The sequence below is a fragment of the Narcine bancroftii genome, chromosome 5 (assembly GCF_036971445.1).
Source record: "Narcine bancroftii isolate sNarBan1 chromosome 5, sNarBan1.hap1, whole genome shotgun sequence".
Taxonomy (NCBI): domain Eukaryota; kingdom Metazoa; phylum Chordata; class Chondrichthyes; order Torpediniformes; family Narcinidae; genus Narcine; species Narcine bancroftii.
In genome coordinates, this window is record NC_091473.1 from 120696564 (window position 1) to 120722344 (window position 25781).

Consider the following 25781-nt stretch of genomic DNA (forward strand, 5'->3'; position numbering starts at 1 on the left):
TCTTACAACCCAATCCATTTGTGAAGTTACTTTCATGGAATTGAGAATGTGTATTCCCAGATCCCTCTGTTCTACTGCATGCCTCAGTGCTGTACCATTGACCATTTATATCAGGGGTCTTAAATTCAATTTACCCGGGGGCCGCTGGAGGTAGAGACTGGGCCGCATCAGGTTTTCCACAAGAAAAGCTCTTACAAAAACATTCCAATGTTATCAAATGTCTTTATTTTTATTTTTTAAACACAAAATAAGATGAAAAAATAAATAAATTAACAATTCATAAGAAAAAAATCAAATCAATCAGTAATAAAGAAATAAAAAGAAAATAATAATGAAAATAATAATAATACAGCAGATATAGAAGACTGAAGAAACCACATATAGTTGCTGACTGGAGAAATGTAATTATTATTATTCAGATTCAAATGTCCGTATTAACAGTTCTTTAACCTTTAACTTTCTGAACATGAATGGAACATTGAACATAAACTGTTATGAACATGTCTTCTTCTTCCGACTTCTTACTGCTAGAGATCTGGCAGCGCTTCCTCTCGCATAGCCGAGCCACATTTGACTTAAGGGAGGAGGCAGTTGAGACCCTCAGTATGGCTTGAAGATGCTCGTCAGTAAGTCTGGATCTGTACTTGGACTTATTGAAGTTCAAGGTCGAGAAGAGCTTTTCGCACAAGTATGTGCTCCCAAAAAGACACAGGGTCCGCTTGAACATTCGGAAAAGCTCAGGGAAGCTGGGGGGCCATTCTCTCAAAAATTGCCTAAGCTTGTCTGCTTTTCCACTCACCTCCCTGAACTTGGTTTTGAGTTCAGAGTTGCACTGCAGGTCAATGAGCTCCATTTGAAGCACAGGAGGGGCATCTTGCACATCAAAGGAGAAGGGGTCAGCAAAAATTTGAAATGTGGCTCTGTGCATCTTGAAGTCTGCAAATCTGTGATCAAATTCCTCCTGCAGCTTCAAAATGACATCCACATACTTCTCACCACTGAATGGTGTGCCTGAATCCATGAGTGCCTTGCATGCTGGGAAATGGCAAAGGTTTGTCTGAGAAAGCTGGGCTTTCCATAACATAAGTTTCGCAGAGAATGCTCTCACGTTGTCATAGGCAGCACTGACAAGTTGCCCCTGGCCTTGTAACTTCTTGTTCAGTACATTAAGCTCATGTGTAATATCAACAAGAAAAACTAAGTCCATGAGCCATTTGGGATCACTTAGCACGGGAACAGCAACCCCATCTTTCTCCATGAAGGCTTTCACTTCCGCTCTCAACTCAAAAAACCTCTTCAACATGTTTCCCCTGCTGAGCCAACGTACCTCAGTGAAGTAGAGCACATCCCCATAATCTGACTCCATTTCCTCTAAAAAAGCACGGAAACTTCTGTGCTTTAAGCTCTTGAATCTGATTTGGTTGATGCATTTCACAACGACAGACATCACATTGTCAAACTTCAGGCATTTGCTGCAAAGAGCCTGCTGATGGATAATGCAGTGCAGAGCAATGGCCTCCTCCACACTCTCCTCTTCCAGTTTTTTTTTAAACAAGTGCCACCAGTCCATTTTTCCTCCCTGACATTGATGGCGCTCCATCGGTTGTTATTCCAACAAACCTCTTCCATGGCAAACCGGCATTCTCAATGGCATCACACAGCTGGTAAAATATCTCCTGAGCGGTGGTCTGGCCACGCATTGGAATTACTGTGAGCAACTCCTCTGTGACTTCAAAATTGTCATCAACACCACGAACATAGATTGCGAGTTGGGCAGTGTCGGTGATGTCTGTGGTCTCATCAAGAGCGACTGAGTATACACTGAAACATTTTGCTTTCTCACACAGTTGATCATAAACGTCACTTGACAGGTCAGAAATGTGTTCTGCCACAGTGTTAGCAGAAAGGCTGATGTTGCTAAACTGACCTTTCTTTTCTGGACAGACAATACTTGCAGCCTGTACTATGCACTTTTTGACAAATTCACCTTCTGTGAATGGCTTTCCTGCTTTAACAATCATCTCACTAACCACGTAGCTAGCTTCAACTGCTGCATCATTCTCTTTGGTTGCTTTCTTAAAGAAATCTTGTTGCCTCACTAGACATGTTTTAAGATTAGCAACCCGGTTGGCTCTCTCATTTTGGTATTTTGCATACTCCTCAGCATGTCTAGCTGTGTTCTTTGGCTTGGCTTCGCGGACGAAGATTTATGGAGGGGGTAAATGTCCACGTCAGCTGCAGGCTCGTTTGTGGCTGACAAGTCCGATGCGGGACAGGCAGACACGGTTGCAGGGGAAAATTTGTTGGTTGGGGTTGGGTGTTGGGTTTTTCCTCCTTTGTCTTTTGTCAGTGAGGTGGGCTCTGTGGTCTTCTTCAAAGGAGGTTGCTGCCCGCCGAACTGTGAGGCGCCAAGATGCACAGTTTGAGGTGATATCAGCACACTGGCGGTGGTCAATGTGGCAGGCACCAAGAGATTTCTTTAGGCAGTCCTTGTACCTCTTCTTTGGTGCACCTCTGACACGATGGCCAGTGGAGAGCTCGCCATATAACACGATCTTGGGAAGGCGATGGTTCTCCATTCTGGAGACGTGACCTACCCAGCGCAGTTGGATCTTTAACAGCGTGGATTCGATGCTGTCGGCCTCTGCCATCTCGAGTACTTCGATGTTAGGGATGAAGTCGCTCCAATGAATGTTGAGGATGGAACGGAGACAATGCTGGTGGAAGCGTTCTAGGAGCCGTAGGTGATGCCGGTAGAGGACCCATGATTCGGAGCCGAACAGGAGTGTGGGTATGACAATGGCTCTGTATACGCTTATCTTTGTGAGGTTTTTCAGTTGGTTGTTTTTCCAGACTCTTTTGTGTAGTCTTCCAAAGGCGCTATTTGCCTTGGCGAGTCTGTTGTCTATCTCATTGTCGATCCTTGCATCTGATGAAATGGTGCAGCCGAGATAGGTAAAATGGTTGACCGTTTTGAGTTTTGTGTGCCCGATGGAGATGTGGGGGGGGCTGGCTGATGGAGGACCTCAGTTTTCTTCAGGCTGACTTCCAGGCCAAACATTTTGGCAGTTTCCGCAAAGCAGGACGTCAAGCGCTGAAGAGCTGGCTCTGAATGGGCAACTCGTCTGCAAAGAGCAGTTCATGGACAAGTTGCTCTTGTGTCTTGGTGTGAGCTTGCAGGCGCCTCAGATTGAAGAGACTGCCATCCGTGCGGTACCGGATGTAAACAGCGTCTTCATTGTTGAGGTCTTTCATGGCTTGGTTCAGCATCATGCTGAAGAAGACTGAAAAGAGGGTTGGTGCGAGAACGCAGCCTTGCTTCATGCCATTGTAAATGGAGAAGGGTTCAGAGAGCTCATTGCTTTATCTGACCCGACCTTGTTGGTTTTCGTGCAGTTGGATAACCATGTTGAGGAACTTTGAGTGGCATCCGATACGCTCTAGTATTTGCCAAAGCCTTTTCCTGCTCACGGTGTCGAAGGCTTTGGTGAGGTCAACAAAGGTGATGTAGTTTCTCTGTGCAAATAAGACATGTCGGGATACCCCTGTGCTCAACAAAGAAATATTGCACTTCCCACTTTTCCTGAAATTGTCTGTGCTCATCACCAACCTTTCTCTTCACTGCAGGCTTTGAAAAAGACCATGTTTGGGGCTGTATAATATATATAATTCCACTTGGTGTCATTGTTGCGTTGAAGTTTCAGTGTTTAGCCGATGCGTCTTTTCCGCTTCTTTTTCTGTCCCGCTGAGCAACAACTTCTGGGTTCAGACTGGACGCCGAAGCGCATGAAGCGGGAGCGACCGCGGAAATTGCGCATGTGCCGCGTGCATATCATGACAAATAGAAAATGCACACAAATATGCTTATATTCGCAATAAGCCCAGCCGACGTCCTGCCCCCAAAATCAATATACTCCACTGTGATTGGTAGGTTCGTTCAGCTCCACACACAACACTGAAAAGTGCCAATCATATCAAACTCGTGGGCCGCACTAACATTAAACTTTCATATTAAGGCGGGGCCACAAACTATCGTCCCGAGGGCCGCAGGCCGCAAGCTTGAGATCCCTGGTTTATATCCTTTCTTGGTCGGTCCTTCCAAAATGCAACATCTCACACTTAATTTCCATCTGCCATTTTTCAGCCCACTTTTCCAGCTCCAGATCCCTTTGCAAGTTTTGAAAACCTTCTTCGCTGTCCACAACACCTCCAATCTTAGTGTAATCTGCAAAATTGCTGATCTAATTTTAGACATTATCATTCAGATCATTGATTTAGATGACAAAAAACAATGGTCCCAGCACCAATCCATGAGGCACACCAATAGACACAGCCCTCCAGTCTGAGAAGGAATCATCCACCAATGCTCTCTGGCTTCTCCCGTCCAGCCATTGTCGAATCCAGTTCACCATGAATACTTCACCATGAATACTTAGCCTCTGAACTTTCCTGACTAATCTCCCATGTGGGAACTTGTCAAAGGCCTAAGTAAAGTCCATGTAGACCACATCCACAGCCTTTCCTTCGTCAACTTTCCTGATAAATTCCTTGAAAAACAACCTACCACACACAAAGCCATGTTGACTGTCCCTAATCAGTTTCTGGCAATTCAAATAATTTCATTTCCGATCTCTTAGAACACCTTCCAATAGTTTACCTACTACTGACGTCAGGCTCACCGACCTATAATTTCCAGGGTTACTTTTGGAGCCTTTTTTAAACAGTGGACAACAAGAGTTACCCTCCAGACCTCTGGCACCACACCCGTGACTCAGGGCATTTTAAGTATTTTTTCCAGAACCTCTGCAATTTCTACTCTAGCCTTCCTCAGTCTGATAAAATATTTTGTCAGGCCCTGGGGATTTATCCACCCTTATTTGCTTTAAGACAGGAAGCACTTCCTCCTCTTTAATCTGTATACATTCCATGACCTCACTGCTTGTTTTCCTTACTTCCCATGATTCTGTGTCTGTTTAAAAAAAACACATTTAGGGTCCCCCCCATCTCTTTTGACCATACAAAACTGACCACTCTGATCTTCAAGGGGACCAATTTTGTCCCTTTCTACTGTTTGCTCTTAATATATCTGTAGAAACCTTCATGATTTTCTTTCACATTGTCTGCCAAAATAACCTTGTGTCTTCTTTTACCCTTCCTGATTTCTTTCTTGAGATTTTTCTTGCATTTTATATACTCCTCAAGTATCTCATCTGCTCCATGTTGCCCATACCTGTTATACATCTTTTCTTCTGAACCAGATCCCCAATATCCCTTGAAAACCAAGGTTCCCTATGCCTGCTAACCTTGCCTTTAATCCTGACAGGAACATGCAAATTGTACTCTGAAAATTTCACCTTTGAATGTTCTCCACTTACCTCGCACATCCTTGCCTGAAAATAAATCCATGCATTCTAGATCCCTTCTCATTTCCTCAAAATTGGCCTTTTTTCAATTTAGAATTTCAACCAGAGTCGCAGACCTATTTTTCTCTATAATTAACTTGAACCTTCTGGAATTTTTCGAGGATGTGACAAAGAGGGTGGACTTGGGAGAGCCTGTGGATGTGGTGTATTTGGACTTCCAGAAGGCCTTTGATAAGGTACCGCACGGGAGACTAGTGGGCAAGATCAGGGAGCATGGTATTGGAGGTAAGGTGCTGACATGGATAGGAAGTTAAGAAATAGGAAACAAAGGGTTGGGGTAAGTGGGTCTTTTTCAAGATGGCAGGATGTGACAAGTGGAGTGCCGCAGGGATCGGTATTGGGTCCTCAGTTGTTTGTAATTTATGTAAATGATTTGGATGAGGGGATTATTAATAATTTGAGCAAATTTGCAGATGACACGAAACTGGGTGGTGGTGTGGGGTGTGAGGAGGATGTCAGGAAAATGCAGAGGGACTTGGACATGTTGGGGGAGTGGGCTGCTGAATGGAAGATGACGTTCAGTGTAAGCAAATGTGAGGTTATCCATTTTGGGGGCAATAATAGGAAAGCTGAGTATTATTTAAATGGAGACAAGCTAGGGAGTGGGGAGGAGCAAATGGATCTGGGAGTACTTGTTCACCGGTCACTGAAGACTAGCATGCAGGTTCAGAAAGCTGTGAAGAAGGCTAATAGCATGTTGGCTTTCATAAAGAGGGGATTGGAGTATAGGAACAGAGATGCCCTTCTGCAGTTGTACAGGGCGCTGGTGAGACCCCACCTGGCGTATTGCATCCAGTTCTGGTCTCCAATTTTGAGGAAGGACATACTAGCTATAGAGGGTGTGCAGCGCAGATTTACAAAGTTAGTTCCAGGTATGGCGGGGTTGATATATGCTGAAAGGCTAGAAAAACTGGACTTGTATCCGATGGAGTTTAGAAGGATGAGGGGGGACATGATTGAGGTATACAAAATCATCAGGGGGATAGACAAGGTGAAGTCTGATTACTTGTTCCCAATGATGGGGGAGACGAGGACTAGAGGGCATAGTTTAAGAATACAGGGTAGGCCCTTTAGGACGGAGATGAGAAAACATTTTTTTACCCAGAGAAGTGTGAATCTGTGGAATGCTCTGCCACAGAGGGTGGAAGAGGCAGATTCGCTGATTATGTTTAAAAGAGAGTTAGATAAGACTCTAGTGGGCAAAGGAGTTAAGGGTTATGGGGATAAGGCTGGAAAGGGGTACTGATGGTAGTGATCAGCCACGATCTGTAAAATGGCGGTGCTGGCTCGATGGGCCTACTCCAGCTCCTATTGTCTATTGTCTATTATGATCACTGAACCCAAAATGTTTCCCAACACATACATCTGTCACCTGTCCTATATCGTTCCCTAATAGGAGATCCAGTATTACACTCTCTCTACTTGGTACCTCTATATTATTGATTTAGAAAACTTTTGTGAACACATTTGACAAGCTCCAAGCCATCCAGCCCTTTTACAGTATGGGAGTCCCAGTCAATATGTGGAAAGTTAAAATCTCTTATCACAACCTTATGTTTCCTGCAGCTGTCTGTAATCTCTACATATTTGCTCCTCCATTTCTCACTGACTATTGGGCGGTCTATATTACAACCCCATGAGTGTGGCCATACTTTTCCCATTCCTCAGCTCCACCCATCTAGCCTCAGTAGACGAGCCCTCTGGTCTGTCCTGCCGGAACACAGCTGTGATATTTTCCCTGTTGAATAATGTCACTCGTCCCATTTCATCACCCTCATTCTCTCATGTCTAAAGTACGGAAGCCCAGAACATTGATCTGCCAGTCCTGTCCCTTCTGCAACCAAGCTTCACTAATGGCCACAATGTCATAAGTCCACCTGCCAATCCACGCTCTAAGCTCGTCTGCTTTTCCTGCAATACTCCTTGCAATGAAATTGATGCACCTGAGAACATGTCCACCACGTTCAACCTGTTGAATTCTAATGGTGTATGCAATTTTCACATCAACTTTTCCCTCTCCACTCCTCTCTCTGCTTTGGCACTCTAGTTTCCCTCTTCCTGCAAATCTAGTTTAAACCAATCAGAAAACCACGAGCAAAACTTTCCACAGAGATATTAGTCCTCCTTCAGTTAAGATGAAAACAGTCCCATCAGATAGGTCCCACCTTCTCAGAAATCGGAAGCACTCCCTCCTGTACCATGTCTTTAGCCAGGTATTAAGCAGCATTATCCTTCTCTTTCTAACCTCACTAGCACATGGCATGGGTAGAAATCCTGAGATCACAACCCTAAAGGTCCTGTCCTTCATCCTACTACCTAACTCCGTGAAATTTCCTTGCCTTTCCTACCCACATCATTGGTCCCTATCTAACTGCTCACCCTCCCTCCTGTGCATGCCATGAACTCAATTTGAGATATTTCAGCCTCTGGTACCAGGGAGGCAACATACCATCCAGGATACTCATTCTGTTCCACAGAATCTCTTATCTGTCCCCCTACAGTGTAATCCTCTATCACAACACCACGCCTCTTCTCCCTTCCCTGCCTAGCCACAGGACCAGACTCAGTGCCAGAGACCTTATCGTCGTGGCTTGTGCTTGGCAGGGCTCCACAATCAGTATCCAAAATGGTATACTTATTATTGAGAGGAATGTCCACAGGGGTTCCCTGCACTGTTTACCTGTCCCCCTTCCCTCTCTTGACTGTCACCCACCTACCTGCCTCCTAGGTGTGATAGTGTCCCTGTAACTCCTCAGCTTCCCAAATGATCCAGAGTTCACCCAGTTCCTTAACTCGGCTTGTTAGGAGCTGCAGTTGAATGCACTTCTCGCAGATGAAGTCGTCAGGGATACTGCTGGCTTCCCTGACGTCCCACATTCTGCAAGAGAAGCATTCCCACCGTTTATGACTAGAAGAACAAAATATATAACTATAACCTGCCCTTACCTGTGCCTTCCTGCTGAATCATTTCTGTTTCTTTAATAGGGTGGTCCTTTCATACTTCAACTCCTACTATCCCTTGCCTCTTACCTGTTTTCACCAAATCCTGTTGAGCCAAAGCCTTGCCACTCTGACTCTGCCCACTCCACATTAACCACTCCTTCAGTGACCTTTTAGATCCCTTTTGAAGACCTAACCAATCTAATTCTGTACACAATCATAAAATAATTTGAAATTTAATTGATCTGTTTATAGTCAAGTGCAAAGATTTGTTTTGAGTGCTCTCCCAGCAAGCTTGGTGTTTTCTAATGTATTGTTACGATTCCTTATCTTTGGCTTGGCTTCGTGGACGAAGATTTATGGAGGGGGTAAATGTCCACGTCAGCTGCAGGCTCGTTTGTGGCTGACAAGTCCGATGCGGGACAGGCAGACACGGTTGCAGCGGTTGCAGGGGAAAATTGGTGGGTTGGGGTTGGGTGTTGGGTTTTTCCTTCTTTGCCTTTTGTCAGTGAGGTGGGCTCTGCGGTCTTCTTCAAAGGAGGTTGCTGCCCGCCGAACTGTGAGGTGCCAAGATGCACGGTTTGAGGCGGTATCAGCCCACTGGCGATGGTCAATGTGGCAGGCACCAAGAGATTTCTTTAGGTAGTCCTTGTACCTCTTCTTTGTTGCGCCTCTGTCACGGTGGCCAGTGGAGAGCTCGCCATATAACACGATCTTGGGAAGGCGATGGTCCTCCATTCTGGAGACGTGACCCACCCAGCGCAGCTGGATCTTCAGCAGCGTGGACTCGATGCTGTCGACCTCTGCCATCTCGAGTACTTCGACGTTAGGGATGAAGGTGCTCCAATGAATGTTGAGGATGGAACGGAGACAATGCTGGTGGAAGTGTTCTAGGAGCCGTAGGTGATGCCGGTAGAGGACCCATGATTCGGAGCCGAACAGGAGTGTTGGTATGACAACGGCTCTGTATACGCTTATCTTTGTGAGGTTTTTCAGTTGGTTGTTTTTCCAGACTCTTTTGTGTAGTCTTCCAAAGGCGCTATTTGCCTTGGCGAGTCTGTTGTCTATCTCGTTGTCAATCCTTGCATCTGATGAAATGGTGCAGCTGAGATAGGTAAACTGGTTGACCGTTTTGAGTTTTGTGTGCCCGATTGGAGATGTGGGGGGGGCTGGTAGTCATGGTGGGGAGCTGGCTGATGGAGGACCTCAGTTTTCTTCAGGCTGACTTCCAGGCCAAACATTTTGGCAGTTTCCGCAAAACAGGACGTCAAGCGCTGAAGAGCTGGCTCTGAATGGGCAACTAAAGCGGCATCGTCTGCAAAGAGTAGTTCGCGGACAAGTTTCTCTTGTGTCTTGGTGTGAGCTTGCAGGCGCCTCAGATTGAAGAGACTGCCATCCGTGCGGTACCGGATGTAAACAGCGTCTTCATTGTTGAGGTCTTTCATGGCTTGGTTCACCATCATGCTGAAGAAGATTGAAAAGAGGGTTGGTGCGAGAACACAGCCTTGCTTCACGCCATTGTTAATGGAGAAGGGTTCAGAGAGCTCATTTCTGTATCTGACCTGACCTTGTTGGTTTTCGTGCAGTTGGATAACCATGTTGAGGAACTTTGGGGGGCATCCGATGCCAAAGCCCTTTCCTGCTCACGGTGTCGAAGGCTTTGGTGAGGTCAACAAAGGTGATGTAGAGTCCTTTGTTTTGTTCTCTGCGCTTTTCTTGGAGCTGTCTGAGGGCAAAGACCATGTCAGTGGTTCCTGACATGGTCGCGAAAGCCGCACTGTGATTCTGGGAGAATATTCTCGGCGACACTAGGTATTATTCTATTTAGGAGAATCCTAGCGAAGATTTTGCCTGCAATGGAGAGCAGCGTGATTCCCCTGTAGTTTGAGCAGTCTGATTTCTTGCCTTTGTTTTTGTACAGGGTGATGATGGTGGCATCATGAAGGTCCTGAGGCAGTTTTCCTTGGTCCCAACAAAGCTTGAAAAACTCATGCAGTTTGACTAAATAACTAAATAATGATATGCAGAATTTAGTGTTGGATGCCCAGAATGGGTTATCTGAAGTTCAGAATCTTGTGAACAGACATGTCTTTGAAAATAATGATGAAACCTTGCATCTATGGAGTCATATCTTTTCAATAAGTCAAAAGGTTAATGAACAAACAAAGCACACCATCTAGAAACTTATACAACATGATTTCTTTTATGACAGGTAGTTCAGGTAGCTCATGTTTATAAACAGGATTAGAACATTATATCCTCTGGTTTTCCATTATTTATTCTACCAGTTGCATTCTCAAAAAACTCCAATAGGATTATCAAAAATAACTTCCATTCCAGAGATGCTATTGACTTTGTCTAATTCTATTGATATTTTAAAGTGTCTTCATATTTTGCCCTTTTATTTGGACATCAGAAATTTTCCCATTCACTGGTTAAAGTCCCCAATTTGTAGTTTTCTGTTCTGTCTCTAGCACCTGTTTAAAATTGAGGGGTTACATTTTCTGCTCTCCAATTAGAACTATTTTGTAATCTATAGAATTCTGCAAACTAAACCATTGCATTCACAATATCCATAGCTACCTCCATTAGTACTCTGGGGTGCAAGGTATTCCTGTGGATTTCTGGCTTTAATTGCATGAATTCCCACCCTTTAATCCCTAATAATAGTATTAAACTCCAATTCCTCATATTCATTGCACTCGTAGTTTCTTATTATATTTAGAATATTACTAATTTCTAGGAAGACAGCACAAAAGGATTATTTGCTCTATTGTCTGTTCCTTGTGATTTTTGACATATCCAATTCTTGAGAGAATCACACATAATTTCTCTAAATTGTCAGTGCACAAGGGGAAGGGTACAAAGGAAGATGAGGAAATAAGGAAAAATGTCAGAGTGAAACAAAAGGAATAAGGTAACTTAAAGGATAAATACTATGTATTTAAAAGGATTTTGTGCCCATATTTGGATCATTTTAATTTGAAAATTTAAGGCTGGTGTTGGATGCTGCTGGATCTCCTTATATAGTAAATGAATGATGTTAGGTATTCTCCTTAGTTATTTTTTCTCTTTAGCTATTCTTTTTATTGGGGGGGGATAGGGGGTTTAGAGTTAGGGTAGAGGGACGGGTAGTGTTAGGGTGGGAGGGGGGGATTGGGGGTTTTCTTTTAGGATTTTCTGTAGTTTCTCAGTTTATTTTTATGTAACCATGTTTAATTTTGACAAATTGTTAATATTTCAGCTATGTAACTGTGGTTATTACTTTGGAATGAGGCAATTGCATATGGTGTTTTTCAAAATCATTTGGGGAGCAGAACAAATATGAAAGTATTGTCCAAAACAAAAGCAAGAATTTCATGACATTACCAAAGTTTACTCAGCAACAGGAGCTGAGTTTTTTTTGAAAACCTTTTACATGAGTTTTGGAGGCATGAAAAATACATAAAAGTACAGCCCTGGTAGTGACGCTGTTGGTAAACTAGTTCCCTAGATTCACCCTGAAGAATGAAGGCTCTGCATATTGGGCTTTTGGCCCTGAAGGACTGGAGTTCTGTTGTTGGTGGCCTGATACATGAGCTTGAAGCATTGGCTTTATAGTGGACAGCAGGTCCAGTTTTCTGCTTTTCAAGTGGATGATCATTGGGTGTGCAATTTATCATTTCTGTCTGCAAGCCACAAGCTCGCCTGTTAATAAAGTGTGGTGAAACATACCTAAATGCAAATAGAGTTATTAATTGTATCCACAAATAATTTTTGATATAGGAAGTCCAATTAGGGGGTGCTATAAACAACCTTATTTTTGGTAGAAGGATGGGTAAGGATTGGAAGTGTCTGTCGAGAGACTCTGTACATAGTGACCACAATTAGGTAAGCTTCAATGTAGTTATGGAAAAGGATAAGGTAGAACTTAGAATTAAAGATTTAAATTGGGGCAAGGGCTGATTTCAAAACCTGGCAAATGTAGACTGGCAATAGTTGTCAGTGGGATAAACAATATGCAATAAATGGAAAATGTTTAAAAGTGAAATATTAAAAATTCAGACTCACGATGTCCCTGTACATGAAGCAAAGATGTTAAGATTGGGGAACCTGAGTTAATAAAGGAAATTGAGGGTTGGATGAGGAAAAGGGCCCTCCATAATGTTTGGGACAAAGTCACTTTTTTTCATGTTACCCTTTTGTTCCACAGTTTTAAATATGTAACCAAACAATTCACTTGTGATTAAAGTGCACATACCAGATTTTATTCAAGGTTATTTGTATGTATTTTGATTTGACCATGTACAAATTAGAGCACTTTTTATCTTCTCACCTACCACGTGTAGACCAATTGGAGCCCAATCAGGAATATTTCCTCCCTAAAAAAAGATGCTATAAGTTTCAATTGAGCAGCCAAATAATATTTTTAAAAATTGGTTAATCATAGTCCCAAAATCCCAAGTAGGTTTTTCCATGGAGACTCTTTGCATCTGAGAACTGTTGAGTGCTTTAAAAAAAAACTTGTTGGTATAAGAATGGGCAAGGATGGAAAAATATTGCAGTCTTGGCATCACTTTCATTTTAATACAACTGATCCTGCCTATCCAAGTAATGGGCAGACTCCTCCATCTACATAAATCCCCCTCAATCCTTCCAAGCAAGGGGAGGCAATTCAATTTATATAAAATCCACATGTTATTGTATACCCTTATCCCTAAATATTTAAAACCCATTGTGACCAATCAAATTTACTTCCTTGTTGAAACTGTCTACAATCTCCTTTTGTTAGGGGCATAATTTGGCTTTTATCAAAATTTATTTTATACCCAGAAACCTTACCATATCTTCCAAGATATCTTGCAACTTAGCCAGAGATTTAGTCGGATTTGTCAAATATTAATACATCGTCTGTAGTAGGGAGTAAAAGCAAACTGCTGGAGGAATGCAGTGAATATACCACCATCTTCTGATGGAAATAGAATTGCTGACATTTTGGTTCATGACCCTGCATTGGGCCTGGAAGTGGAGAGAGAGAAGATAGTTGGTGTAAATTTCTACAGACATGTGGTGGGAAACCTCCTGTACCAGCTCCATCACTGTCAGGTATGGGGAGACCAATACTCCTGAATGTTAAGCCCTGTAAAAAACATAATGGACACAGCCCAGGGCATCACAGGCAAAACCTTCCCCACCATCAAGAACATCTACAGGGAACTGTGCCACACCATGCTCTGTTCTCACTGCTACCATTAGGAAAGAAGTATGGGCGTCACAAGAATCACACAACAGGGTTCAGGAACAGCTACTATCCCTCCACCATCAGACTTTTCAACAACAAATTCAATCGGGAACTCATTAAAGGACTCTTATTTTTGCACTTTGTTTGTTTACATTTCTTTATTTGTTTAAATGTGAATGTTGAGCCTATTTTTTTGCACCATCAATAAGTGGTAAATTCTGCCTTCTCCACAGGAAAGAGAACCTCAGGGATGCATGTACTATGACAATAAATCTAAATAATAGGAGAGGTGAGGCAGAGATTTGTGTGATGAATGGACTGAGGAGGTGTAGCGCGACTGAGAACACTCAAGACCAGAGAGAGTACAACATGCAGTCTTTGGACTGAACTGGGGTTTTGGCAGGATTCCAGGGCTTATAATCGGGATTATGTGGGGGCGGAGTCGGGGGAGGAGCCAGTCCTTAGGACATCACATCAGTAGTGAATTCCCAGTTCACTACATTCACCCTTTCCTTTGGAATGAAGCCTGCAGATGAAACAGGCAACATAGTATAGTCATAGAATTTTTTTTTAACAATATCTACAAATTCAACCTGTCAGGAAGTCTGGAGGTGTGGGCAGAGCATTGAAGTGCAGGGGGGGTCCTAGACTTCCTGATCCTCCTGTGGTTCTGTGACCTCGGGGTGTGGGTTGTCCACTTCTGGTTGAGGGGTGGCTGGAACCACTTCCTGAATCGTCTCATCTGAGCCCATTGGTGTTTCCTAAGGAACTCTGGGTAGGACCTGGTTCCCTTGAGGTGATGGACCTTCATTTCCAGCGGGCGCCAGGTCCCTGATCAAAACAATGTCCTCTCTGCTGTCCGGGTATGCCACATAGGCGTAAATGGGGTTGGCATGCACTCTCTTGACCAGGGGATCGGTTTTGCTCCTCCTCACGTGCTTTTGAAGCAGCATTGGTCCTAATATTGTAGGCAGAAATGGGAGGGTGGTCCCTCATGTTAACTTTCTCTTGAAAGAAAACATCAACTCATTAGTTGTTGCATTGGTCGAGTATAGAGTAGCAACCTAATGGAGTGGAGCACCATGGGTAGGACATCCTGCCAGCATGAGTCTGGAAGTCCTTTGGATCGGAGGGCCAATTTTATGATCTTCCAAACTTAGTGTTCTCCTTCTCAACCTATCCATTTCCCCGGGGGTTGTAGTTGGTCGTCCTGCTGGATGCGATGCCCCTTACCAGCAGGAACTGACACAGCTCCTCGCTCATAAATGATGAGCCCCGGTCACTATAGATATAGCTGGGATACCCAAACAGTGTGAAAATGGAGTCTAGGGCCCTAATGGCAGATGGTGTGGACATGTCCAGGCAGGAAATGGAGAAAAGAAAATAATAGTACTCATCGATGACTGTGAGGAAGTACATGTTCCCGTTCATGGAGGGGAGGGGGTGCTTGAAATCAACTGAGTCATTCAAAGGGCTGGGATGTGTTTATCAGGTGCACTTTGCTGGGGCAGTAGAAGTGCGCAGCGCAAACCTGGCACAACCTGGTCATTTCCCTGACATCCTCAATTGAGTAGAATAAATTGCGTGCTTTGACAAAGTGAGCCATTCGCGTGATGTCTGGGTGGCAGAGCTCATTATGCAGTGACCTCAACTGGCCAGTGTGTGCAGAGGCACAGCTTCCTCTGGAAAGGGTATTGAGGGAACCAAGTTGGTAGACTATATCATAGATGTAGGTGGAGAGTTCGATCCTCCACCGAGCGATTTTATCATTTTTAATTTTTCCCCGTTTTGTATTTTTGAACGTGAATGCTACCGATTGCTGGTCTGTGAGGAGTGTGAATTTTCTGCCCACCAGGTAGTGTCTCCAGGACCTGATGGCTTCCATAATGGCTTGTGCCCCTTACCTTGAGACCAAAAGGGTTTAACCTTATCACAAGACCATACTGAATGTAAAAATGTACCTTTCTGACCATTACATCTAAAACACAAATCAGAAAAAAAATCAAATTATATCTTTTTAAATGCTCCAGAGTTAAATATAATTGATGTATTAAATTATAAGTTACAAGTCTAAACTGGACATTTATAATTTTTGTCATTCTATCATTACAAATATTCTTCCAATGATCCCTATCCAAATCAACTCCCAAATCTTTCTCCCATTTGAGTCTTGATTTATGCAAATCAATTTTAGACATTTTCTGTTGCAATAATTTATACATTTCAGAAATAAATCCTTTCTTCCCTCTATCACGAACCAACATTTCAAATTTCAACTCTTTTGGAAGAAACAAAATCTTCCCAAAGAAATCATACAACATTGATTTAATTTGAATATGCCACGTATGGAGCCGCTCCAGGTGCCAGATCATCCTGGAGGGTGCCTTCCAGGTTATCTGCTCCCAGTTGGGCCATCTCCAGCGACTCGGCCAGTCGCAAGTTGTCAGACAGCGCCACGCTGCCTTGGTCCAGCAACTGTTGCCTGATGTACTTGGACCTCCCGCCACCGACAAGAGCATCCCGGATCTGTTTGTCTTCCTGTTCCATGCTGTCTTTGTACCCGCAGTTCCTCGCGAGCGCTCGTAAGATGAGACCAAAATCTTCAATGGTCTCACCAGGCCGTACCGTTGCAAGAGCTGATGCCTCGCAAGGACGACATTTTGGGGCCATTCAGCCTTTTGACAGCCAACTCGTAAGTAGTGCAATCCCTGATGATCAGAAATCCTTTAGGTCCGACACATGAGAGGAGCGGCGACCTCTTTTTTTGAAAATTTTATTTATCATTTGTATCAATACAAAGTGTAAATTCAATAATACAGCAACGTAACAAACCATACAAAATGATGCAAAAATTTTTAAATTTTCTCCCCAACCCCCCTCAAAATAAAGAAGAAAGAAATAATATTACTAACATATAATAATCATTGACTGTTTTTTATAATTACTAAACTTAGAGGGGTGGGCAACGTGGAGGATGTGGATCAACGTTTATTCATAAAATTCTTATTGTTACGAGCCCAAAGGACCCCAAAACCCAGCAGCAATAGATATTCACCTTGACAAATGGTTACTTAAACAAAAGTTGGTTTTAATTATCGTTAAACATGAAAACAGAATCGTACTTTAACTTATCTAACCCAACTTAACCCCCTTCTAATTCTAAGCACACATGTATGTAATGTGTGTGTAAATTTAAGAAAAGTTCTTGGGTTCACAGTCCAATCTCACTTCTCATTCTTCCAAGTTCACTGGTTGCAGGCAATTCTTATACTGTGCACAAAATTTAACATGTATAAAGATCACCAGGCTTTGGTGCTTGAAAGGTAAATGTTTACCGCTCAGGAAGGTTCTTGTAGGGTTGCAGAGAGAGATGTGTTGTTCCAGGATTTCCACAACTGAGGTCCCACCATTAGTCACCTCAATGTCTTGCTGATGAAACTTGCCCCATCAGGGTTCTCCAGATGATAACCTCTTTCTTTCAAGCTATCACAGAGTTCCTTTCTGTTCCACTTATTCCAAGAGAAACATCAGACAGATAGCACTTCTAGCCATCCGCCACTCTGGAGCTTCTGTTTCAGTTCCAACAAGCTTCTCTTTGCTTGTTATAGCCTTCTGTCTCTCACTCTCCTCTGAGATTCAAAACTGCCAGCCACATGTCCTTCTCTCTCTCTCACTTACAAAAACCCTGACCTTCTCCAGCAAACAATAGGAGTTAGTCTTCTGTTCCCATCTGTTTGTTTAGGTAAGCAAAGCTCTCAATAATCTTTGAGTGAGGTAAAAAGTCTTACAAAAAAGATCCAACACAGACAACCTGGCTCTGGTTGTTTTCATTTCATAACATCATTTCAATTAGCACCTAGTTGTGAAATGTGCATAGCATTCTCCATAGTATCTGTAAAGTCACTGAATATGAATTCTTCAGTATTTCAAATAAGATCTGTTTTAAAGTGTGTGTATGTATGTAACCCTTTCTAATTTTACCAATTTATCTCCCAAAAACATCTCCAAATATTCCATCACAATATATGGTTCCCAAATTTCATAAAAGTTTTTAGTTCAATTCTTTAAACTACAAGTAATTTTTTCTAAAGGTATACAATTTTGTATATTAATATGCCAGCTGTTTATTTTTACCACACTCTGTTTTCCTCATCACCGCTATACATTGCTTTGCTGTTGCTACTGCTATATTTAAAACTTTTTTGTGAAATTTATCCAATTTCAATTTTATATCTTCTTCATATATACATTCCCAAGTAAAAATATTCTTGGATCTTTTTGTATCTTTATCTTCATACTTTGTCCTAACAATTCACTCCAATCTTTCCAAAATTACTCCACTTTCACACATTACCATGCCAAATGTGAAAATGTCCCTATTTCCTTGTTACGTCGAAAACACTTATCCAGATAATTAGATTTAAGTCCATTTAATTTATGTGGAGCATAATATAATTGATGAAGAAAATTATTTTGAACCATTTGATATCTAGCATTAACTGTATTTGTAACTCTCTCTTGACACAATTTTGGCCATATTTCCTCCAGGATTTGTATATTTAACTTATCTAACCCAACTTAACCCTTTCTCCCATCATAATTTTGATTTATATAAATCTTCTTTTCTTTTAGTTTCTTGTAATTTTATATATATTTCTTGATAATAAGTATATCTTATTGTACATTCAAATTGACTTTGTTCTGGGAATCTCAAATTTAGGAGCGCCGACCTCTTGAGTTCATCCATGGAGTAGACCATTTGTGTGGCTGCCAGGTACATTTGGAAGCACTCCAGACAGTACGTGAATTCCTCCATGGCCTCTGGAGACAGAGGAGAGGTTTCAACAGAGCTTCCATCCTTTTAATTCTGAATAAAATTGTAGCGTGACTGAGAGCACTCGAGAGCAGAGAGAGTACATCGCGCTTTTATTTAGTAAGTCATTGGACTGAACTGGAGTTTTGGCAGGGATACAGGGTTTATATCGGGATATGCGGGAGTCGAGTCGGGGGAGGAGCCAGTTCACTACAAGGAGGCGTGAAGGATTATGAGATGAAGGAAACAGGAGGAGGAGAGGAAAGGGTGGAGTTGGAGGACAGAGGCAGGTGCATGGAAACAGTAAAAAGGCAGAGGGTGACAAGTGGGCAGAAGGTAGGGTGATGATGAATAGCAGGGGAACAATCCTGTGGTTTTTTGATGTCCAAAAATGAGTCAGGAAACGTGGAGAATTCTTCAGAAAAGTTTAAGCCTTTATTTGCAAACAAAAGCTGAGACAAATCAAAGCCTGGACTCTGAAATGCCTGTTGCTATGAGACACTGCCCTCTTTTTAAATACAGATTTTCAGTTACTTATCAATATTCGACTTGGATTGATGTTTTGTACCAATTAGCTCATCCTGGGTTCGTTTCTTGGTCATTGGTACTCATCACTTCTCCTTGTGCTACACTTGTCTTCTTGTAACCGGCCTGTTTCAGAATAAATCACTTGCCCGTATGGTTCCCCTTACCCCATCCTGGTTTACTTCTCCTATCTGATCTCCTGTTACTCCCCTGATCTCATCCTGTTTGAATGATCATTCATTATGACCTGGATGTTTTCTCTCTGGAATTGTGTTTTAAAGTTAGCAGGCTTTGGAGACAGCACATTCTACATATACTATAATCAGCCAACTTTTCTACATACGGTGGCTGTTACTTAATTACATTAATATTTTCTATAAGCAGTGTAGTTGAAGTACCTCAAACCGTGCATCTTGGCGCCTCACAGTTCGGCGGGCAGCAACCTCCTTTGAAGAAGACCACAGAGCCCACCTCACTGACAAAAGACAAAGGAGGAAAAACCCAACACCCAACCCCAACCAACCAATTTTCCGCTGCAACCGTGTCAGCCTGTCCCGCATCGAACTTGTCAGCCACAAACGAGCCTGCAGCTGACGTGGACATTACCCCTCCATAAATCTTCGTCCGTGAAGCCAAGCCAAAGAAGAAGGAAAAGTAATGAGTTAATGAATAGCACATAGGTATATTTTCCATTTAAAAAAATCTTGTTTTTTTTGTTGATTCATGTAAGGAGTATGAGTATTGTTGGCTGGGTTAGCATTCAGTGGTCTTTGAAAAGGTAGTGGCGAACTGCTGTGTTCAAACCTGATGCAGTGGCACCCTCTACTGCAGCCATGTGATAATTTCATTTATCAGGCAATATGGTGGTGTTTCTATCAAAGTTCAACGCATGTCTGGTTTAAACACATAATTTATGTTTACATTATACAACGTTATGCTCCTTCTCAAACACATACTCTTAATTAATGTAATAATATTTACTTTTTTCACACATTCCTAAACTGATCATTTATTTTACAACACAATAGTGAATTAGAATATTTAAATTTGTGAATAATTGTTCTTTGCACATTGCATTTCGTTCTGTTCATAATCACACTGTGGTGTAACTAGCCAGCCAGACTCACCATTCCTGCAGCTGTTCTAAAGCGGAACTGGGGCCATGCGGACGAGATAGGGCAGTGCAGCCGGAAGCACGTGCTCTTGAATGTAGCCAGCTGCTCAGTGTATCAATTGTGAACATTCCATTTCAGAGCAAGGTGAAAGAGTTGTGTTTCATGGCTTCCGGGAAAGCCATCGGCGAGGACGATGGAATGGATGAGTTCATCGAACAGTTTAAGGAGAAGAAGTATGAAGACGGCTTCACCCAGGAGAACTGGGAAGAGGTGGGATTTGGAGAACTATCCAGACATGATTGAGGGTGGGGTGATCAGGAACATTTTGTACCATCATCATATTGAAAGGCTCAGTCCTGCTCACGTTTATTTCGAACTATGTGGCATTTCATATAATTGCAAGTATTGGTACAAAAGGGTTTGAAATAACTATAAAATTATCAGTGATGGCTTACAACTTTGGGATGGCTTAACTAAAATTAGGTACTTTAGGGTCATAAAATTAGTTACCGTTCTAACAATTCTGCAGTCTGTGGTAGTTTGTAATTTTCTTTCAGTGTATACTGGCTGTGGTGATACATTTTTGTGATTTAAAAAAAAATTGTCGAGGTCTGGACTTGAAAGAAAAATCAAGACACGACAGTAGATGAATCAGAATACCCGCCTGATGGGGAAACTCGGTCTGACTCCACAATGGCACAGTTGCGCTTTCCTAGGAGGTACTGTAGAAGATCACCATTATGCTGCCCCTTAGGGAAGGAACCACATTTCAGGTGGCGGAACAAGACCCAGCATTGCACTGACTGCTTTCCTGTTTTATGATATTTCGAGGTGGAGTGGTTGCTGAGCAGAAGGCTCTACCCACAAACCTCCCTAATGACCATTTATAGATCGTGTCTTCCAAAGGTATTTAGATAACACACTTAAGATAGTTTAAAAAGATTTGAATAATTATAAATAATCGTGGAAAAATATAAATTTTTAAATGCACATTTAGCTGGTATAAAATAAATAATGTTAACTTTAAAACAAATACAGCCATTTACCTTCACATGCTGTCAATATCCAGATTTGCAACCCATTCAGGTGAATGAGGTGCCGCTGTATAGCTGAAGAGTCCGATACAGGGAGTTCAGTGGTGGAATGGGAGATGTGTCCATCAATATCTGATCTAGTGTGTATGTGCCATACATTTGCCGTGCAATGTGTTGGGCATCATAATGACACAACTGGGAGAGCCACTGCCTTACAATGCCAGAGAACTGCTCTCCCTGTGGAGTCTGTGATCAATAACAGAGCCATTTACTCCTTTCTAGCTTGTCATGTTATCCAGCAGCTAGAGAGAATATCAACAGGAGGAAACTAAAAGCAGAATGGAGATGTTGATATGCCAATTTGTTTTTCCTGTCAAGGAGTTTGAAAAAATTCCAATGTTTATGAAAAAAGCACCAGGAGAACTTGATCCAATCAAGCACCCAGAACTTGCCTGCATCCAGTCGTTATTATATGATGAGGATCAGTCCCCAGAAGGTACAAGCAAACTATTTTAAACAAAATTTATTCTACATTCCACATTTATGCATCTTAGATCATTGACTCATTCCTTCCTCAAATAAAATGTTATGCTCCAAATGGCAGGTTGTTTTGAGTTATATACAAAGCTAGTAAAATTCTAACTTTTCTAAACTGCACTCATTCAGCTACAGAAAATGCTTCCCCCCCCCCCCCACCAACACCAAGATTATGAAAAAGGAATATTCTTACTTTTATCTACATTTTTAACTATATTTCCTGACTGATTGCCCAGAAACATTTTGGAGGGCATCAAAGGGCTAACATTGCAAACAGAGAGCTGTGGCCTTGACTGAGATCTTTGTATCCTCTTTAGCCATCCCAGAAAACTGGGGAAAAGACAGTCTTGTTTCTCTGTGTAAGAAGGGCAACAGGAATAAACCACCAAACAGTGGGCTGATGAACTTTGCATAGGTGCAAGGGGAAATTATTGAACAAGATTCTTAAAGACAGGTTTTACTTGCACTAGGAAAAACCTGGACTTGCTTGGAATAGTCAGCATAGCTTTGTGCAAGGGAAGTCCCATCCCACAGATTTGATAACGTTTTTGATGAGTTGATGATGATAAATGGATGAGGGCGGGTCTTTGGAAAATCCAATTTGTTAATAAATGATACATTTACAGACATATTTATGTTTCTAATTATATTTTACAGAGCTTGCAAAAAAGTACAAGAATGAAGGAAACCAGTATTTCAAGGAAAAGAATTATAAAAAAGCTATCGTCTCATATACAGAGGGTCTGAAGAGGAAATGCACCGACACCGAACTGAATGTCATACTCTATACAAACAGAGCTGCAGCGCAATTTTACCTGGGTATAATTCGATTATCCAAAGTGGTCAGGACTGGGCCTATGTCAGATAAGCAGTTTTTTTTCGGATAACTGGTCACTTTTTAAAAGCAGCCCAAATCACTGGTATCAACAAACAACAAGGGAAGGCTTTTTGAGCATTAAAATAATGTTTAATTCTCACCAAAAAAAAATACCGACTGCAACGTTGCCGCCAATCACCAAGACCTCCCCGATCCCCGACATGTCCCCTCTGCTGCCGCTGATTCCCAGGGAGGCTTCCCAGGCCCAGTGGAATGCTCACTAACGAGTCGGCAGGCCCCTGTCTCCCTGGTCACCAGAGCTCCTGACGCCGGAGTCCCAACTCTGAACACTCCCCTAGGCGTACTGCATCTGCACACTGGGGAGTCCGGTGTGCTGCAGTAGGGAGGGAGGGGAGGGAACGTCCCTGAGCCCTAGGTCCTGCTCCTGCCCAGGAGGCCACTCTCCTTGATGATCCAGGAAAAAAGGTTTCTTGCGGCTGGGAGACAGAGGTGTGCAGTTTGAGAGGGAGAGTTGGAGAGAAAAGTCAATAGGAGTAGGTAAAGAAGAAATGGAAAGAGGAGAGGGAGTTACCTGGAACGAGGACAATCACTCTTAATTTCACAGTGAGTTAATTTTTTTCAAGCTGTGAGGTCAGTCGCTGCAAAAAAATTTCAGATAAATGAGGATTTCTAATTTGTTTCAGATGTCCTCATTTATCCAAAATTTTAAAAACAATTTGGATAAATAATCATTTCAGAGAATACGATTTCAGATAATTGGAGTTGTTCTGTATTTGACAAGTCTGTGGAAGGGCTGGGATTGGGATTTATGATTTGTTTAGTCCAGTTTTAGAACTGAATTTAGATTGGAGTAATTTAAACATTTTTTGCATCTTGTGGATGGATTTGGGGCAGATTTGTATTCATTTATGAACAGGAGTTTACAACCTAAAATTAATTGTTTTGTCTCTTTTTGTAAATTTAAAAACAAATGAAAATCAAAGAGAAGTTGCAAAACATAGAGTCCAACAAGGTCTATGTTTGCATTAACTTCCTTGGCTATCTGTTCCTCTCTCCCTTCATAAAGCTAATAATCTGACTTGGAAAACTAGAGATAAATAATGTGATAAATGGAATTGTACAGTGCAGTTGAGCAAGTGCTGGGGTGAGGCACTGGATTTAAGTGTTGCTGTACCACAAGATCAGCTCTCAAAAAAGTAATCTGCATTAATTTGTTTCGCTCAATTAAGAAATAAACGATAGCCATTATATAATTCTTCTAATTTGTCTGGGTACATTATGATAGCTATTAGTACAGAAAATTGGATGAATAGAAAAGTAAAATTCATCCTATTGAACTTGTTATTTTGTCTGCAGGTAATAATCGATCAGCATTAAATGATGCGATTGCAGCTCGGAAACTGAAGCCAAATCATCTGAAAGCAATAATCAGGGGTAGGATTGCAGAAATGGTTCTTTGATTTATTTTTATTCTGAGCTCTTTCAAGGAGAAGTGTTGTCTGAGTCCTAGTTGTTTGGGATTGTTTAGTTTGTCTGCTAGGAATGACAAAGTCTCTTGTCCTTAAATCAACTTTTGTGTTGTTTTTCTTCCTTCTCTTTAGTCTTTAGGAAATCCACAAGGAACATTTTTCCAATTTCTCTTTTCATTCCACCAGAAACGAAGTGACGTTGGATATGCACAATGAGCCACTACAATTCCAAATATTTGTACTTGAAATAATTGTTAACAATTACAGCTTGAGCATCCAGGAGGGTGCACGTTCCCCTGGACAAGCATGATTCCGTGACAATGGGTATGGTGGATGGCCACTGTAACAGCCTACTCTACATCTAGGACGAACTCTCCCAGCACAAATTTCTGGTCGGTACGGGTGCAGACGATAGTGTCCTTTTTCCTTTGGGGTTTGGCACCTGTACCAGGAGTGTGGGTCCAGCACTCACCGATGAATAACAGTTCGATTTGTACATATTGCACACCTGAAAATGGGCAATAATAAGTTCACATGGAAGTTCGTTTTTGCTGCTGTGTCCTGGTTGTTGCTGGTGCCGACTTCCTCAGAGGAAGTGGACACCACAACGTTCCAGATTTTTCCCCTTGGAAAAGCCAAACTACCCACCCTCACCTAGACACCATGGAGTATTCGAACAATGAATTTGCCGAACTTCTTGCAGAATTTCCAGACGTTGTCACTCCCCATTCCCATATCTTCCATTTTTTTATAGTTCATTGTTTTAATGGATAAATTCAAAGAATCACTGTGTGCCAGAACTATTTATTTGAATAGATTGCAGTAGTTAAGTAACTCGTCATGAAATCAAAATGTTTCACTCTGGTTTCTTGATTGATGAATATTTTTTTTCTCAAAATGTTTTGTCTGCTGGTATTAACTCTGAAGTCTTATAATTGGATTATGATTTTGATAGGTGCCCTTTGTCACACTGAATTGAAAAATTACAGTTATGCAATTACGTGGTGTGATGAAGGCCTCCAAATTGAATCAAAAGAAAAACAACTCCTTGAACTGAGAGCCAAAGCTGATAAACAGAAGGTATGATTATTCATTATGTGTTAGACACTGACTATATGAGGTACTATTACACTGGACCACGAAGATTTTGCCTTCTCAACACCTTTAGGTGTATTTTATGGATATTGAGGGGCTGATCAGGAAAATCGCTGACAAGATTTTCCTACAGTACAACTCCAATTATCCAAAATCCTCAGTTATCTGAATTTTTTTGGACCCGGAAGTGACGACTATTTGGCTCTGATAATCTTTAAGGATAATTGAGGATTTCGGAAAAATCAGAAATTTTCATTTATCCGAAAAGTTTCGAAGCCGAAATTTATATCATTTTTTCCTCTGAAATATTTTGGATAAATGAGGATATCCGAAACATTCAGAAATCCGAGATTTTGTCAGACCGAACTGATATTACAAATTTTTTTTTAAAATATTGGTTTTCACAGACCTACAAAATCCAATAAATTTAGCCATTCATGTGCATGAATGCCCGAAGTATTTGTACCAACATCCCCCTTCCCCTCACCACTGCCAATACATTCCAAAAACTTGATGCCACTTATGGGGCACATGACCCCAATCAAGACCTGTAATGAAAAGAAATCACAATGGCATTGCCATTCAAAGAAAACACAAAAGAAAAGAATCTCGAAAGAAAAAAAAACTAGGGCTGAAGTCGCAGGTTGAAAAAAATTTGGGAAAACCTCTGACTAGAATTTTGAGCTTTTGGTTTTGTTACAAGTGATTTGCTGTTGCTTCTGGGCTGGTTTTTTTTTAAAATGACCAGTTATCTGAAAATATCATTTATCT

At 41.9% G+C, this 25781-nt stretch overlaps 1 protein-coding gene across 1 annotated transcript in view; it reads left to right on the plus strand.

Annotated features, from left to right (window-relative positions):
- ttc4 (tetratricopeptide repeat domain 4) overlaps positions 1–25781 on the plus strand; it is a 38616-nt gene that overhangs the window by 5142 nt on the left and 7693 nt on the right. Inside the window, 6 exon segments of the mRNA XM_069938920.1 lie at positions 16151–16276; positions 20176–20307; positions 21450–21567; positions 22266–22427; positions 23803–23880; positions 24871–24995. Coding sequence (XP_069795021.1) covers positions 16151–16276; positions 20176–20307; positions 21450–21567; positions 22266–22427; positions 23803–23880; positions 24871–24995 — 741 coding nt within the window.